This window comes from Patagioenas fasciata, chromosome 30 (assembly GCF_037038585.1).
Source record: "Patagioenas fasciata isolate bPatFas1 chromosome 30, bPatFas1.hap1, whole genome shotgun sequence".
Classification (NCBI taxonomy): domain Eukaryota; kingdom Metazoa; phylum Chordata; class Aves; order Columbiformes; family Columbidae; genus Patagioenas; species Patagioenas fasciata.
The window spans coordinates 2,152,061-2,167,552 of record NC_092549.1 but is presented as its reverse complement, the minus strand read 5'-3'; the positions used below and the strand labels follow the sequence as shown (position 1 = coordinate 2,167,552).

Sequence of the window (15,492 nt, the reverse complement as noted above, 5' to 3'; positions counted from 1 at the left end):
TTCTTACCCATAGACACTCAATCCTATCATCACCTTCATAAAGTTCCAGACAATCAAAACCCTTCCTGACATACATGGTTACCCCACCTCCTCTCCTTCCTCACCTGTCCCTTCTGAACAGTTTACAGTTACCCATTGCAGCCTCCAGTTCTGAGAGTCATCCCACCATGTTACTGTGATGACAATTAAATCACAGCTTTTCTGCCTCACAAGCACTTTCAGCTCCTCCTGTTTGTTGCCCATGCTGCGTGCATTTGTACAGATGCACTTCAGCTGGGCCACTGATTGCACTGGGTCAGCAGACAGAAGGGCATCATTAGCACTGCCCTCAGATGCCAGCATGTCACCCTTGGCTGTGCCTCTGCCACCTCTGCTTTCTTCCCAATCCCCCATCAAATATAGTTTAAAGCCCTCTCAATAAGTCCTGCTAACTTAATGTGGTCCATAAAATAAGACTAAGAATCTCACTTTTTTGTGGTTGTTTTCTAACACCATCTGAACTTTGGAAAACAAGAGGAGAAGTGGTTGACAGAGTCTGTTTTCTGAGAGTAACATGTCGCTGTACCTTTCTCACCTTTCTATGGTGAAGGATTCCTTCCCTTGCAGAGAGGACTGCAAGACCCGCTCCTGCCAGGTTGGACTTTGCCTCCAGACGTGGCGCAGCCTCTTCCATTGTGACATCACCCACTGCCGCTGATGTCACAAAGCAGCATCAGCGCTGAGGTCGGCACAGCAGGGTATAAGACCAGGGGTCTCCCTGCGCCTTGGTCACTCTGGATCTTGCGAGAACTGAGATCACAGAGTTTTTGGCTCACTCCTGAGTGGGAAAGATGCTTGTTACCTGCACATCAGCAGGTACCAAGGAACACATAGAGAAGGTTGAATTTCTGAATGGGTATGTTTGAAAAATCCTCCTCCCCTTTCCCCAGGTGTATTTTCCACCTCGTCAGCTGGGGTGGGTGGAGGGTGGACAGGAGAGGAACACGAGGGCAGCCTGAGAGCTGGGTCTGGAGCTGCTGGAAGGCAGCAGCTGCCTTTCAGTCTCTTCATGAACGCAAGGGCTGAGCCCAGAAAGCCTTTGATCTCTGCAGAATGAGGGACAGGTCCATTTTGGATGGGACAGAGAGAGTCCCAGGGGGTGGCCCAGATACAGCCTGCCGTAGTAATTGTGAGAGCTCAGCTCAGTCCTGTACTGTGCTCTGCAGGGTGGGTTCTGTCCCTGAGCCTGCTTGGATTTCCTCTCCACTGGGACCAGAAGGACACCAGCGTGTCCTCTGTTGGCCGTGGGTCTGACTTGTGCTTCTGACAGAGGAGGATTCCTTGGGAAACCTGGTCAGCTCCTCACCAGGGCTCTGCCTTAGGAAAGGGGCTCAAGACCCTCTGAGGGGTGCAAGGAGTTCTCTGGGAGAACAAAAGGGGATGGTTTATTCCTGATGAAGTGTACGCTGTGAGCCTTTTGAGAACCTCCTGGAACAGGCAGGAGGAACTTCCACCCTGCAGAGCGGTGTGTGCTGTGTCTTGGCAGATCAGGTTCAGGGCAGCAGGGCCCAGCCACCAGAGGGTTTCCATGGCGTTTCCATGGTTGCCCGTTGCTTGCCAGCACCCATTGACATTCAGCCCTCCCTCCCTCTTTACCCAGTCTGCATTTGTCTGCAGTTCTGCCAAGAGAAGGACCAGAGATAACCCGGCTGCAAAAGAAACGCTGCGAGAGGGGAGACACAGACCCCCCGCCTGGCAGCTGTTGAACTGTAGGGGCACAGGCTGAGCCTTCTCTTGAGAGGGAGGAGAACAGGATCAGCACAAGTGCCAATCGGATGCTGGGCAGGAGAAACAGGCGTTTGTTGTGTCCCTTCCATTTTCGAAGAACCCCTCTCCAGCCCCACAGATGGGAAGTGTGGCCATAGATCTTGTTGCAGCTCCTGCTCTTAGTCCAGAGTCAATCTTGAGCCCTTTGTCCCTAACGAAACAATTGCTGCCATGACAAATCCCCCACTGGTGCAGCTGGTGACAACTCCAGCAGTGACTCGAGCTGGTGCAGGATCAAGCCAATGCACACGGCAGGAACGCCAGGCTCAAGGGCTGCAGTCCCTGTGCTGCTCTCCAGTCTGCTGCTGATCTGCACGGGAACCGCCAGCTTCACCAGCCTTTTCTTTATCTGCTCTGCAGCAAGATGAAGGCGCTGAAGGCAATGACCCTGGTGCTGCTCCTTGGTCTCTTCTCTTTCGGTGAGTCTATGCAGAGCTCCGACCTAAGGACGGTGCTTTAGGAGGTACTCGGGGCTCCATCCTGTCCTGTTCCGCTTCCCCTGCTCTGAGCAGAGGAGCTCAGCTAAGAGCAGAAGTCCCCGGCAGTGCTGTGCCAGTCCCTGCTCCAGTGGGACGGGTGTGGGTGAGGAAGGGCTGAGTTGCCTTCCCCAGGAGGGCTGAGCCAGTTCTCTTCAGCCCAGGGAGAGGTCGTGGCTGAGCTCTCCTGCCCCAGGGGCTGAGAATCTTCTGCAGGACAAGGAGCACAGTCCAGGGCAGGGAACGTCCATCTATTGCGGAGCCCGTACGCCATGGTGGCCACTGTCAAAGACAACAAGAGGAGAGACAACTATGGCACTTGGGAGAGACACTGAAAGGGGAGCGGGCAGCCCGAGGCATAGCCCAGCCTTAGACCAGGTTCTAAGCTCTGGTGTGTGTCTGACAGGTGTTTACCAGATTGGACGACTTGGCACCTTAACCCCCTGGACCACTGCAGACCTGAGTGAAACCCTGCCACTGCCAGAACAGCTCCATAAGCTCCAGGAACAGCTTTATCACCTGCGCTGGAGCACAAAGGATGTGGCTGAGCGGGCTCTGCAGGAAGGACTGAAGCAGGCAAAGCTCCCAGGCTTTACCGGACGGGTAAGGGCACAAGGCAGAAGGATCTGCTCAGGGGTTTTATCCTCCCTCCAGCACGTATCCTGCTCCATTCCCTGTCACAGCCAACAGGCTGGTGCTGCTGGAACAAGTGCTGCCATGGCCACGCTTCCTTTTCCTGTTGCTCCACACTTTCTTATGGGGAAGAGAGAGCGTGACGGGAATGACAGCTGTCTGAGTCGAACCTTCCTCTGCGTCCAGATCTCGGGTCCTCCTCAAGGGAGGACTGGAAAGAAAGAATGGTCTCAGCAGTGCAGAGTTAAGCCAGGCCTATCTCATGCCCAGAAGCCTTGTCTGCCCGTGCTGCCTGGCCTGGGGCCTCTCCACAGGAAAAGCCCCTTCCCGCAGCTCCAGCATTCAGAGCACTGGAGTGAGCAGCCCCCCCTTTCTTATCCCGTCAATCAGAGCAGAGCAAACCTGGGAGGCTTCCAGGCAATGTGGGCGTTCCTTCCATCTGAGATGGGCCTTGTCCCCTTCACCTTGGCTGGCCTTGCATGGGGAGCTGCTTGCCCCGTTCCTTTTCCTTCCAACAGGCGCTCTCCTTTGTGTTCCTTCCCAGGCTGTTCAGGAGATCATCAGTGAAGCCCTGGAGAAGCTGGAGGAAATCCAGGTCCCGATGCCTGATTATGCCCTCAAATCAGCAGGTGCAGTGACATTGTACATACAAACCAGTTCCAAACCGCTTCCTGTCCAGATTGACAAGATGGGCATTGGAACATGCCCAGGGGTGGAAGGGGCGAGAAATCAAGGGTCACCTGGTGCCCTAAAAGTGCCCCCACTGACAGAGCCTGTAACGGGCCAGATCCCATGGGAAGCACAGAAAGGCTGGTTCACAGTCTTGCCTATTTCCACGGCCCCATACGAGAGTTTGATGTGTTCCGGAGGGGCCAAGTCAGTAAGAAAGAGGGGAACCCACTGTAGGACATGGATGACAACTGAGAAGCCTTTTCCAAGCCAACAGTGCAATATTCCTCCTGACACTGCCTGATGATCATGCTCATGTTTTAATTTCCAGGGGCTGCTATCATTTATTCAAAGACTTCTCCGTCCCTCCGGAATGCCCAAGCCAAAATCTTTGTGTATTCCCTGCCATTGATGGATTACATGAGGTCCCCTGAGCTTATTCTGGAGGTAGGAGCACCAAGACGCAGTAAAACAAAGGTTGGGAGAATGACCAACACACGCTGCTCCGAGTGTCCTTCTCCCCTGTGTTTGCTCCTCGAAGCCTCTTTTCCTGCCCCCTTCTCGCATGGACCTGCTCTCCTCCTGTGTCTCCCTGCTGAGTATTTCTTGTCCTTTCAGGCAGAAAATCATCCCGGAAACTGCTGGCCCTTCCCGGGGAGTCAGGGACACGTGTTCATCAAGCTGTCCATGCCACTCATTCCCAGAGCCGTCACCATGGACCATGTCTCAGGGACAGCGTTCCATGGAGAAAGTATCTCCGGAGCTCCAAAGGACTTTGCTGTCTACGTAAGTGATTTCTCTGGAATTGCGGGCAGGGCTTGCACAGCATTTCTGAGCAGGGGGTGAAGATGGGTCAAAGAGTCCTGGGGCCTGAAGCTTCCTCCTGGCTCTCAGAACAAACAGGCTCCTTGGAGTCACTCCCTTCCCATTGTATTCCTCTTTTATTCAATGTCCCACTCAAAAAAAAAGCTTCTGGGGCAGGATGCTACTCCAGGAGCCACAGGGAAAAGGAACTGGACAGTGCATGGTCCTAAACCTTCTTGGCTTCCAGTCCCAGCGGCATTTCTGATCCTCAGATTACCTCCCTCTCACTGGGAGCGTCTGCTCCTTTTCTGACTGCCAGCTTGGACTCGTTGAGTGGGCAAGTGTGGCGTGCTGCCCACCTGCAGCTTCTCGTCTTTTCCTTGTGCTCATCATCCTTGGACTACGTAGCTGAAATAGCCCTGTACTTCACCGACTGAAGTTCATGATGCACCAGACACTCTTGTTTCCTCCACCCATCTTTCTGTAGGGCTTCAAGGAAGAACATGAAGAGCAGGGAATGTTCCTGGGACAGTTCACTTTCCTGGCAGCACTGTATCCCAGTCAGACCTTCCAGCTGAAGGTATGAGGGCACAGAGGGAGGAAAACTGTAGGAGAGAAATGCGGTTGGATGAGCAGAGGCTTCCCTGCCAAAGGGCTTCAGGCAACCCTGTCCTTGAGCGTGTGCCATGCTGGCCTTTCTCCTGCTTCAGCTTCCTGGTGATGGATGCCTGCACTGGTGGTGTTCTTTTCTTTCATTTTGCGTTTAAACTTCAGTGCTCAGAAGCACCACAGTTGAAGCTGGAATCATCTTGACTGTCTGGATCCCAAGTGCACACAAGCGGCCACATCCCGTAGGATGCACAACTGCTGGTCTGCCCGTTAAAGACCAGAAATACTGGGCTTCCTGAGGATTCTGTTGGTGCTGGCAATGACCAGAGACAGGGAGGCCATTCTTTTTCCGTGGCTTTCTAGAGAAGGCAACGAGACATTTTACTGACACCAGCACTGGGTCTTCTGACTGTGGAAGCCTGTGCCCCAAAGCAGGAGAAAACTTTCCAGTGTATTTGCTGAGGCACCTGGTCGCTGCTTCTTCCTTTGCTGTTCTCATGGCCCAATGGCGCAGAGCAGGATAAGAACGTCTGCACCACGACAGGTCAAAAGCCCCCGCGGGGCAGCAGGAAGGAAGCTGCTGATCGAGGCCGTCACTGCGGCACTTCTGTCAGTGCTCACGGGCCAGAGAGGAAAAGGCGACTCATTTCTTCTTGTCATTGCAGAACGAGCTCCCTGGGGTCGTGAATTACATCAGACTGCAAGTGCTGAGCAACTGGGGCCACCCGGACTACACCTGCCTGTATCGGTTCAGGGTGCACGGTGATCCGCCCAAAGACGGGGGAGACACAGCAGTTTCATCTGTCAATACATTCTATTAATGTTCACCCAGTCGAGTTCCCGTCTGCTTTGTCTGTGATGCTGCCCGGTCCTCCCTGAGCTCACTGGAGCTCCCCATCCTTCTCGAAACCCACCAGCGTATGGGAGACTTCAGGAGTACACAGCAAGATTTTCCTTTATTAGAGAAAATGGAAAACTCAGTCACAAATCTGCGGAAAGTCTGACATCCACACACTTGCTGTGACACAGGAACATCAGCAAGGCCCTGCCTGTGCACCAAAGATTAAATTAATGGACAGGTTTCCTGTGCAGGAAGCAACTAAGGATCAACTGAATGGAACCATCTGTTGTTACCTGTTTTCATAAGAGGGACGTGCTGCTTCAGCTTCCATCTTTCAGTCTGTTGCTGATGAGAAAATGGAAGTGTGGGTTTTTTTGTGAGATGGAAACCTTAACTGGAAAGTTGGTTCATGGACTTTTTTGCCTCTCCTTGCACATATTGAGTTAATAGCCCGGGAACCATTACAGAGTGATTAGCAAAGCAATCCCAGGACACTTAAGAGATCCCATAACCACACCAGTCTGTCGTTCCTTGTCACCCGAGTTCCCCCAGCCCCAAGGCAGGAGCAGGCAGGGCAGTCGTGCGCTCGGGTCACACCAGGGAGGAGAGAGCAGGACCAGCGCTTGGCCCCCAGGGCTGGGAACAGCAATTTGTGCTCTGAGCTGGGGCTTAGTCCGTATGCAAGTCCAGCACGGGTCCAGATGTGGGAGAAGAAGGAACTTCAACAACTCTATGACAGTTATAAACTGAAGCCGTTTAATTGAAAAACTTGATCAGGTTATATAGCCTTAAAACTGCTGATTATGCACTGACATGATTTGGATTGGATAATTATAATACATTATCCGCTGCCCACATTCCTCTAACTAATACATGATTGGCTTCTGTCTCAGACACCCATCGCCTCCCATGTCTCTCCAAAAACCGCTGGAATTCCCCATTCTCTTCTTTCTTCATCGACTTTCTTCCTCATTCTTTGTGGTCAAGGACATTTCACTGTGTGGCCTAGATCAGCTCGATTCAATCTTGCCCACTGCACGGAGCTGCTTGTGCATTCTCAAAATGTCTCGTTGGTGTGTGGAGACCATAGAAGTCTGATGTTACGTATAAAATTTTGCATTTGTATCTGTAAAAGGATTCTCATATTCATATGAACTCATGAATTGACCACTTTATTTTTGTCCTCTGTGTTTCTGTTGTTTTCAGAACACACAGATGACAACACTCCAGTCCCTAAGAACTCACCAGAAATTGTTGGAAGAATTGCGGCTGGAGCAGCTAAAGCTCCCGGCAAAACACACGTTTTGTAAGTATTCCTAGGGCTTTGTATTCTTTGTGAGGCATTTCAGTGTGGTTTAATCTTTTTCATGGATATGAGTTTATAGAGGCATTCAGATTGTATCTTGCTTATTAAAATGGCTGTTGAATCTTGTTGTGATGGGGTAGATTTGAATGGATCTGACCCAAAGTAGACTCAGATTTTTCAGTCTATGATTTTATGCCTGCGTTTTTAGGCCCACGTTTTTTGGCCTAAATGTTTAGGTCTACATTTTTACACTTCCATTTTATAAGCCTCCATTTTTAGGCCTGCTTCTTCAGACGTACATTTTCAGGAGGAGAGGAAGCAACCACCACATGGTCCTTTTCTCCAGGTGAGTTGAGAGATCTGCAAAAAGACTTGAGTCGTCACGAAGGTGAGAACATTGTAACCTGGCTGCTCCGATGCTGGGACAATGGGGCAGAAACAATTGAATTGGAAGATGGCGAAGCCAGGCAGCTGGGATCTCTGTCAAAAGATTCCACCGTTGATAGGGCAATTTCAAGAGACCCTAACACCACTACCCTCTGGACCTGATTCCTGTCAGCTATGAAAGTAAGACTTCCCTACAAGGAAGATTGTATATGCACTTCAGGGAAATGGAATACTATGGAGAAAGATATCCAGTTCCTGAGAGAATTAGCTGTGCAAGAGATCATCCAAACAGCCAAGAGGAGATGGACCCAGATAGAATCTATTCTACACGACCTCTGTGGCGCAGATTTGTACAAAGTGCACCGCCTGCATATGCTAAGTCATTGGCATCAATGATCTGGACACCAGGAGTACAAAGCATTTCTATCACAATTGAACAGCTCCGAGATTTTGAGGACAGCCTTGCTGGTTCTCTATGCGCTTGTGTCTCTGCTGTGGAGAAACTGTGTGAAAAATCTGATGACCGGTTTGAAAAGCTGTTACAAGAAATCCAGGAACTCAGAGCAGACTCGTACCATTCACGACCTGTACGAACCCATGTTTCATCTGTTAGGAGAAGGCGTTTCCAATCTCGAGAGAGAGGGCAGAGACAGCCCACAAAAAGAGGTTCACTGTGGTTCTTCCTTTGTAAACAGAGAGAAAACATGAATAGGTGACATGGAAGATCTACCTCAGAACTTCAAGAACGAGTACATGAGAAAAAAGGAAAAACTCCTAGGAAAATGGTTGTTCCAGTTTACAAAAGGGGCAGGAGAGATTCTGATGCTCTTGGAGGAACCTCTAATTCACACCCAGAGACTGTGCAAAACAGGAATTAGAGGTGCCCTGCCTCCAACCAGGTGGAGGAAAGGGACAACAGAGTTTATTGGACTGTACGAATACGATGGCCTGGTACAACACAACCCCAGGAGTACAAAGCTTTAGTGGACACTGGTGCTCAGTGCATGATAATTCTTTCTAATTATAAAGGAACGCAATCCATCAATATTGGTGGAGTGACTGGGGGATCCCAGGAACTGACTGCTGTAGAGACTGAAATGAGCCTAACTGGAAAGAACTGGCAAAAGCATCCCATTGTGACTGATCCAGATGCTCCATGCATCCTTGGCATAGACCACCTCAGGAGAGGGTATTTTAAGGACCCAAAAGGGTGTAGGTGGGTATTTGGTACAGCAGCTGTGGACACTGAGAAAATTGAACACCTGTCTGATTTGCCTGGTCTTTCAGATGACCCTTCTGTTGTAGCACTGCTGATGGTTGATGATCAGCAGGTGCCAATTGCCACCACGACGGTGCATCGCCAGCAATATAGCTCCAGTCGAGACTCTTTGATTCCTATCCAGAAGCCGATCTGTCAATTGGAAAGCCAGGGTGTGATCAGTAAGACTCGCTCACCTTTTAACGGCCCGGTCTGGCCAGTGCGTCAGTCTAGTGACGAGTGGAGACCAACTGTAGACTATCGTGGCCTGAATGAAGTTACAGCACACTGAATGCTGCTGTGCCTGACATGCTGGAACTGCAATTTGAACTGGAGTCAAAGGCAGTGAAGTGCGATGCTACAATTGACATCGCTAATGCATTTTTCTCTATTCCTGTAGCAGCAGAGTGCAGGCCGCAGTTTGCTTTCACCTGGAGGGGCATCCAGTACACGTGGAATCGCTTGCCCCAGGGTTGGAAACAGAGTCCTACTATCTGCCATGGACTGATCCAGACCACGCTGGAGCAAGGTGAAGCTCCAGAACACTTGCAATATATTGATGGCATCATGGTATGGGGTGACACAGCAAAAGAAGTCTTCGAGAAAGGCGAGAGAATAATTCAGATTCTTTTGGATGCTGGTTTTGCCATAAAACGAAGCAAGGTCAAGGGACCTGCATGAGATACCCAGTTTTTAGGAATAAAATGGTAAGATGGCCGTCACCTGATCCCAATGGAGGTGATCAACAAAATTGCAGCACTGTCTCCACCTACTAATAAAAAGGAGACACAGACTTTCTTGGGCGTTGTACGTTTTGGAAGAATGCATATTCCTGATTACAGCCAGATTGTGAGCCCTCTCTATCGAGTGACTCGTAGAAAGAACAGATTTGAGTGGGGCCCTGAACAACGCCAAGCCTTTGAACAAATGAAGCGTGAGATAACTCATGCGGTGGCCCTTGGACCAGTCCGAACTGGACTAGATGTTAAAAATGTGCTCTACACCGCAGCCGGAGATAATGGACTTACCTGGAGCCTCTGGCAGAAAGCACCAGGAGAAACCCGAGGTCGACCCTTAGGTTTTTGGGGTCGAGGATACAAAGGATCTGAGGCCATCTATACTCCAAGTGAAAAAGAGAGACTGGCAGCGTATGAAGGAGTCCGAGCTGTTTCAGAAGTGATGGGCACTGAAGCACAGCTCCTCCTGCACCTCGACTGCCGGTGCTGAGCTGGGTGTGCAAAGGGACGGTTCCCTCTCCACATCATGCAACCGAAGTTACACTGTGGCAAGACATTACTGCTTGGCTGGAGAGCCTGCCTGTGGAAGTTCGTCATGTAGATGCTCATGTGCCTAAAAGTCGAGCCACCGAGGAACATCGAAACAACCAACAAGTGGACCAAGCTGCTAAGATTAAAGTAGCTGAGGTGGACTTGGACTGGCAACATAAAGGTGAACTTTTCCTAGCTCGGTGGGCCCATGATGCTTCAGGGCATCAAGGTAAAGATGCAACATAGAAATGGGCTCACGATCGAGGGGTGGACTTAACCATGGACACTATTTCACAGGTTATTCATGAATGTGAAACTTGTGCCGAAATCAAACAAGCGAAACGGTTAAAGCCTGTATGGTATGGGGAGCGATGGTTAAAGTGTAAGTATGGAGAGGCTTGGCAGGTTGATTATATTACACTTCCACAAACACGTCAAGGTAAGCGTTATGTACTTACAATGGTGGAAGCAACCACTGGATGGTTGGAAACATATGCCGTACCTCATGCTACAGCCCGAAATACCATTTTGGGCCTTGAGAAGCAAGTCCTTCGGCGACACGGTACGCCAGACAGAATTGAATCAGACAACGGTACTCATTTCAGAAACGGTCTTATAGACAATTGGCCCAAAGAACACGGTATTGCATGGGTAAATCATATTCCGTATCATGCTTTCATATTAGCTGCATTTTCCTGGAAAACCAGGTACATGTTTTGGTAAACATAGCAATGGAATGTGAAGTTATGATAACAATTGATGCACGTCTCGTGAGAGAGACAACAAGAAACAGGTGACCAAGGAACTGACCAACTGTGTATAACATCCCATTCACGTGAGTATTTCATATAAAAGTGGGAGATAACGAGGATTTTGTCCCATCCCTTTTTCCCTTTTTCCTTATGGCCGAAATTAGGAGAGGACCTTGCGAGTCCCTGCGAACTGAAGCCAGTGACAGACTGAATCCAGCTCCGTTGGCTGCAGAGTCCAAACCAGGACTTCGGGTGCCAGTTCTGCAGTTGCTGGGACTTTCAAGGTTGGTTTTGTATATTTTATATAATTTTCTCTATTCTTATTAGTAGCATTAGTAAAACATTTTTAATTTTTCCAACTCTTCTCTCTCTGTCCTTCTTTTCCTCCTGATCGCCTGTGCTTAGTGGGAAGGGCAGAGAGGAAGGGGCAAAAAGGGGAAGTGGAGGGAGGAGAGGAGGTTAACAATACGTCTGCCAGGGTTTTATCCTCACCCCGCAATCCAAACCCTCGCCACCAGCTTACAAAGTACAAGGAATTATTGGAGAGAGTCCAGTGGAGAGAAATAAAGGTGATGAGGGCTCTGGAGCTTCTTTCTGAACAAGAAAGACTGAGAGAACTGGGTCTGTTTGGCCCGGAGAAGTTGACAGGGAGTCGTGTTTATGCTGCTAAATATCACCAGGGTGGGTGTCAAGAGAATGGGCCCAACTCTTTACAGTGGTGCCCAATGACAGGGCGAGGGGCTACGGGCACAGACTGAAACACAGGAGGTTCTGCCTGGACATGAGGAGAAACTTCTTTACTGTGAGGGTGCCAGAGCCCTGGAACAGGCTGCCTGGAGAGGACGGAGAGTCTCCTCCTCTGGAAACACTCAAAACACCCGTAGATGCCATTTTGTGCCATCTGCTCTGGTGAACCTGGTCTAGCAGGTGGGTTGGACTAGATGATCTCCAGAGGTCCTTCCCAATGCCAACCAGTCTGTGATTCCGTGTTGAGTTTCTCAAGAGACGAGAGGCCCTGCAGAGCCATCTGGACAGACTGGAGCACTGGGCGATGACGAATGGGTTGACGTGTAACAAGCCCAAATGCCGGTTCTGCCCCTGGGAGGGGGCACCAGCTGCACAAGTCTAAATGGGGAGAGGAGCAGCTGGAGAGCAGCCCTGCAGAAAGGGATCTGGCGTGCTGGGGGGGCAGCGGCTCAGGAGCCAGCAGTGTGCCCTGGCTCGGAGAGGGCAAACGGCATCTTGGGGACGTCAAACACAGCCTGGCCAGCCAGCCAAGAGAAGGGATTGTCCCACTGGGTCTAGGCTTGGTGCAGCCTCACCTGGAGCACTGTGTGTCAGGCTGGGCCCCACCATCTGAGAAGGCCTTGAATATCCTTGCATGCCTCCAGAGGAGAGGAACAGCTCCCACTGGCTCCAGCCCGGATGCTTCTGCAAGCTGGGAGCAACTCCGGTCCTGACACCAGCCTGGTGGGGAACAGCTCCAAAGCCCTGCGCATGTGTAGGTTCAGAGCCTTGAACAGCAGCACCGACAGCTGAAAAACCTTCTCCCTGATCCTGGCACAAGCCATGCCCAGGGCTCTCATGGCTCACTCGTTGCTTGTGACAGCTTTGCTGTTGGGGACACCACTCTCCAACAACTCATGAACCAACCCCACTGCTGCCCATTGCCATGTCTCTGCAAGTGGGACCCCTCTGTGCACAGGGACCCCCTGTCCCCGGGCTGGCCGTGCCAGCACCCCCAGCCACCTCCAGCCCCAGGAACTCAGAGCGAGCGGAAACCACAGCTCTGCAGATACAAGAAAATGACAGAGAGCACAGGTCTGAAAAAACATAAATCAATATATTTACCAAAACAAACAAACACACAAAGAAACAAAACTATGCACAGAAAAAACAACTACAACTAAATACAAAAAACCCTAAAACTCCTGTCTAATGTATAACCCACCCACCAACATTATTGCAGTGGCTGGGGAGCATGTTCCTGTCCGGCTGCTGGTACGTCCATCTTTGATCTTCAGCTATCCATCCACATCCATTGCCTCCTCGATCTCTGCATCTATCTCCATTTCTTCCTCTGTCTCTTCGTCCACATCCATCATCTCTTCCTCCACCATCACATCAACCTCCATCTGTTCTTCCACCATCACATCTACGTCCATCTTCTCCTCCATCTCTCCTTCCTTGATCCCAGCAGCCGGACTTGCAGCTCCCCAGCAAGAGGTGTTGTATCCTAAGCCAAAATACAAGCAGAAAAGTGCATTGGTCCTGCCCTGACCAGCCCAGCACACCTGTGGGACGGGGGTCTCAGCACCCATGACCTCTCTCACTGCCCAGGGAGAGCTATGGTGTGACAGGACTCCATGGTATGTCCCCAGCAGTAGCTGCCTGGAGTTTGGGCAGCTCCTGGGCCACCAGCACCCACGAGCCAGCACCTGCAGCCAGTGGATCCTGCGCTTTGTGCCCTTCAGCAGATTTGGGAGTGACGCGGTCTTGGGGATGTGCAGGAGCAGAGAGGGCAGGAGTGAGCTGCCATATCTCTGCCCTGTGGGGTGCTCCAGGCACAGACCCCAGCCCCACACCTGCCTCGGGACCCAGAAGCTCCTTACCTTGCACAGGTGGGATTTTTGCCTCTGCGCTGCTCCCCGGGCAGGGCTGGGCTGCCCTGGCTCCAACCTGGAAAGGGGCAGAGGAGGCACGGGCTCAGGCTCTGGGCAGCAGCAGCTGCTCCCGCTGAGCATCCCTCTGACACGAGCCCGGGGTGCCCTGGGCTCCCATGGGGACGTGTCCCCCAGGAACAGATGCTCGATTTCAGCAGGGGACGAGCAGCTCAGAAGGGCTTCTCCCAGCCCGTGGCCTTGCAGGGGCGGGTGGAGAGGGTGAACTGATCTCCTGGCCCCTGAGCTCCCCAAAGTGGGGTCCCATGCCCCGCCATCCCCCAGGCAGTGGGGGCTGTACCTCCAGCAGCGCAGTTTTCCTCTTCTTCAAGACCTTCATAAAAAAAAAAAAAGTGGGAAGGGAAAGATGGGACTGAGTTGGTGGGAGCAGGTGAGAAGGTTGGAGTTTGCAGCCAAGGCACGGGGAATGGGATACAAGGGCTGGACTGGGAACAGGGCAAGCGGTAAGAAAGCGAAAAGGGAAGACAGGATGGGCTTTGCTCAGTGCTGGTGGGATTCTCTTTGTTGCGGGTGTTGCCGGGCAGCAGCGCTGCAGATGGAACACGGGCCGTGACATCACACCTGGGTTGCATGGGCACTCTGGGGTTGCCTGTGCAGCAGGGATGGGGATGACACCCCCTCAGCAGTTTGAGTCCCAACCAACTCATCACACTGGACCAAAGGTGACCGTGTACAGAGAAAGATGATCCGGGGTCACGATCACTGCGCAGCTGCAACCAGGAGGAGCCGGAGGTGAAGACTCTGGAAATGGTCTCCTGAACTCTTTGCAATAAGAACCGCCTTCTCGGGGACAGGTTATGAATATGTATAGGCGTTCCTAAAACTGTCATGAATATGTAACACAGTTCCTGTGTGCATGGAAGGAGGGGAAACGTGTCCAGCATGGCAGCCCTGCCAGGGAGCACCAGCGCTTGGTCTTCCAGAGCTGTTCTCATTCCACTCCCACACTCTCCTTCTCATCCCTTGTGTTGGTGCAAGGCCTGAGTGCTCTGGCAGCTTGGTCCCCGTCCTGCTGTGTGTCAGTGCTGTGAGCGCAGGCAGGGACAGGCAATGGGCACTGCTGTGACAGAGCTGGACTCCGTCACAGGATTTCCATAAAGAAAGGTGATCTCCTATGGGCAGGGCCTGAAGGTTTAGCTCTTCTTACAAAGTTTTCCCTCAAGGACACGCCCAAGAAAGTGGCCACAGATAAAACACCATTGTGCAGCTGAACAGTGTGTGTGTGCAGGGCTGGCACACAGCAGTGTCCTCTGACAGCCAGGCCTCCTGCCAGAGACCTGCAGGACCAGCAGAGCGGGGTCCAGGCTGTGCCCGTGTGCACTGGACACCCTGCAGAAGGTGCCCCAAAGCCGTCATCATGGACTTGCTCCTCACAGCCATGATTTGCAGCCCTGGCCTCTCACCCCAGCTCAGAGAGGCTGTTTTTCCCTCCACAGAGGGACACTGAGTGAGCAGTTCAGCAGCCCATGTTTGCATTGCAGAGGTCAGATGTGAGCAAGCACATCAGGTATTCAAGATTAATTGAACTCAAATGAGCACAAACGCCATCAGCTGTTCTGGGGCGTTCCATGAAGGCCTGTGGGACAGACAGCAGCTCAAGGTCACTTCATGTTGGGAGTAACATCCCATTGTTAACTGCATGAATACAGCACTGGGATCTTCTTCCTTGAACCAGTGTCCCCATGTCCATTCCTCATGACATGGGACATCTCAGATGAGTGCAGAGCAGGTGACACACCACAGGGCTGAGGTGCCTCCCATCCTTTGGGAGTGGCAACAGGAGGCCAGAGGGACACTGTGACTCCTGCCTCTGTGTGTAAAAGGGACAGACTCTGTCTCTGAGTATTCGTGGGTGCATAAGGAGTCCTGAGATCTGCTCAGATACGGATGCCTGATGGAACCCTGGCATTTCTGTGTGTGACTGCAGGAACAAACCTCAGTGGCCCAGTGAGATTCATCTCAGCTGCTGGGATAGGCTCATTGCCAGTGCTCCTGTCTGCTA

The 15,492-nt window shown here is 51.7% G+C and overlaps 1 protein-coding gene across 1 annotated transcript; it reads left to right on the top strand.

The window, feature by feature from the left end:
• The first annotated feature begins 553 nt into the window (after positions 1–553).
• LOC136112878 (SUN domain-containing protein 3-like) lies at positions 554–5,818 on the top strand. Its single transcript, XM_065857795.2, has 8 exons — positions 554–634; positions 2,105–2,225; positions 2,689–2,885; positions 3,460–3,544; positions 3,916–4,031; positions 4,203–4,370; positions 4,876–4,968; positions 5,663–5,818. Exons 1-8 carry the CDS (start codon positions 554–556, stop codon positions 5,816–5,818), a joined length of 1,017 nt encoding a protein of 338 aa, XP_065713867.2.
• The last annotated feature ends 9,674 nt before the right edge of the window (positions 5,819–15,492 follow it).

What these genes read in the sequence shown, in the direction of transcription:
- LOC136112878 (XM_065857795.2), top strand. Translation starts at nt 554, where the DNA reads ATGTCGCTGTACCTTTCTCACCTTTCTATGGTGAAGGATTCCTTCCCT. An exon ending in CCCCTGAGCTTATTCTGGAG is followed by an intron (nt 4,032 to 4,202) that starts GTAGGAGCACCA and finishes TTGTCCTTTCAG; the next exon opens with GCAGAAAATCATCCCGGAAA. An exon ending in CAAAGGACTTTGCTGTCTAC is followed by an intron (nt 4,371 to 4,875) that starts GTAAGTGATTTC and finishes ATCTTTCTGTAG; the next exon opens with GGCTTCAAGGAAGAACATGA.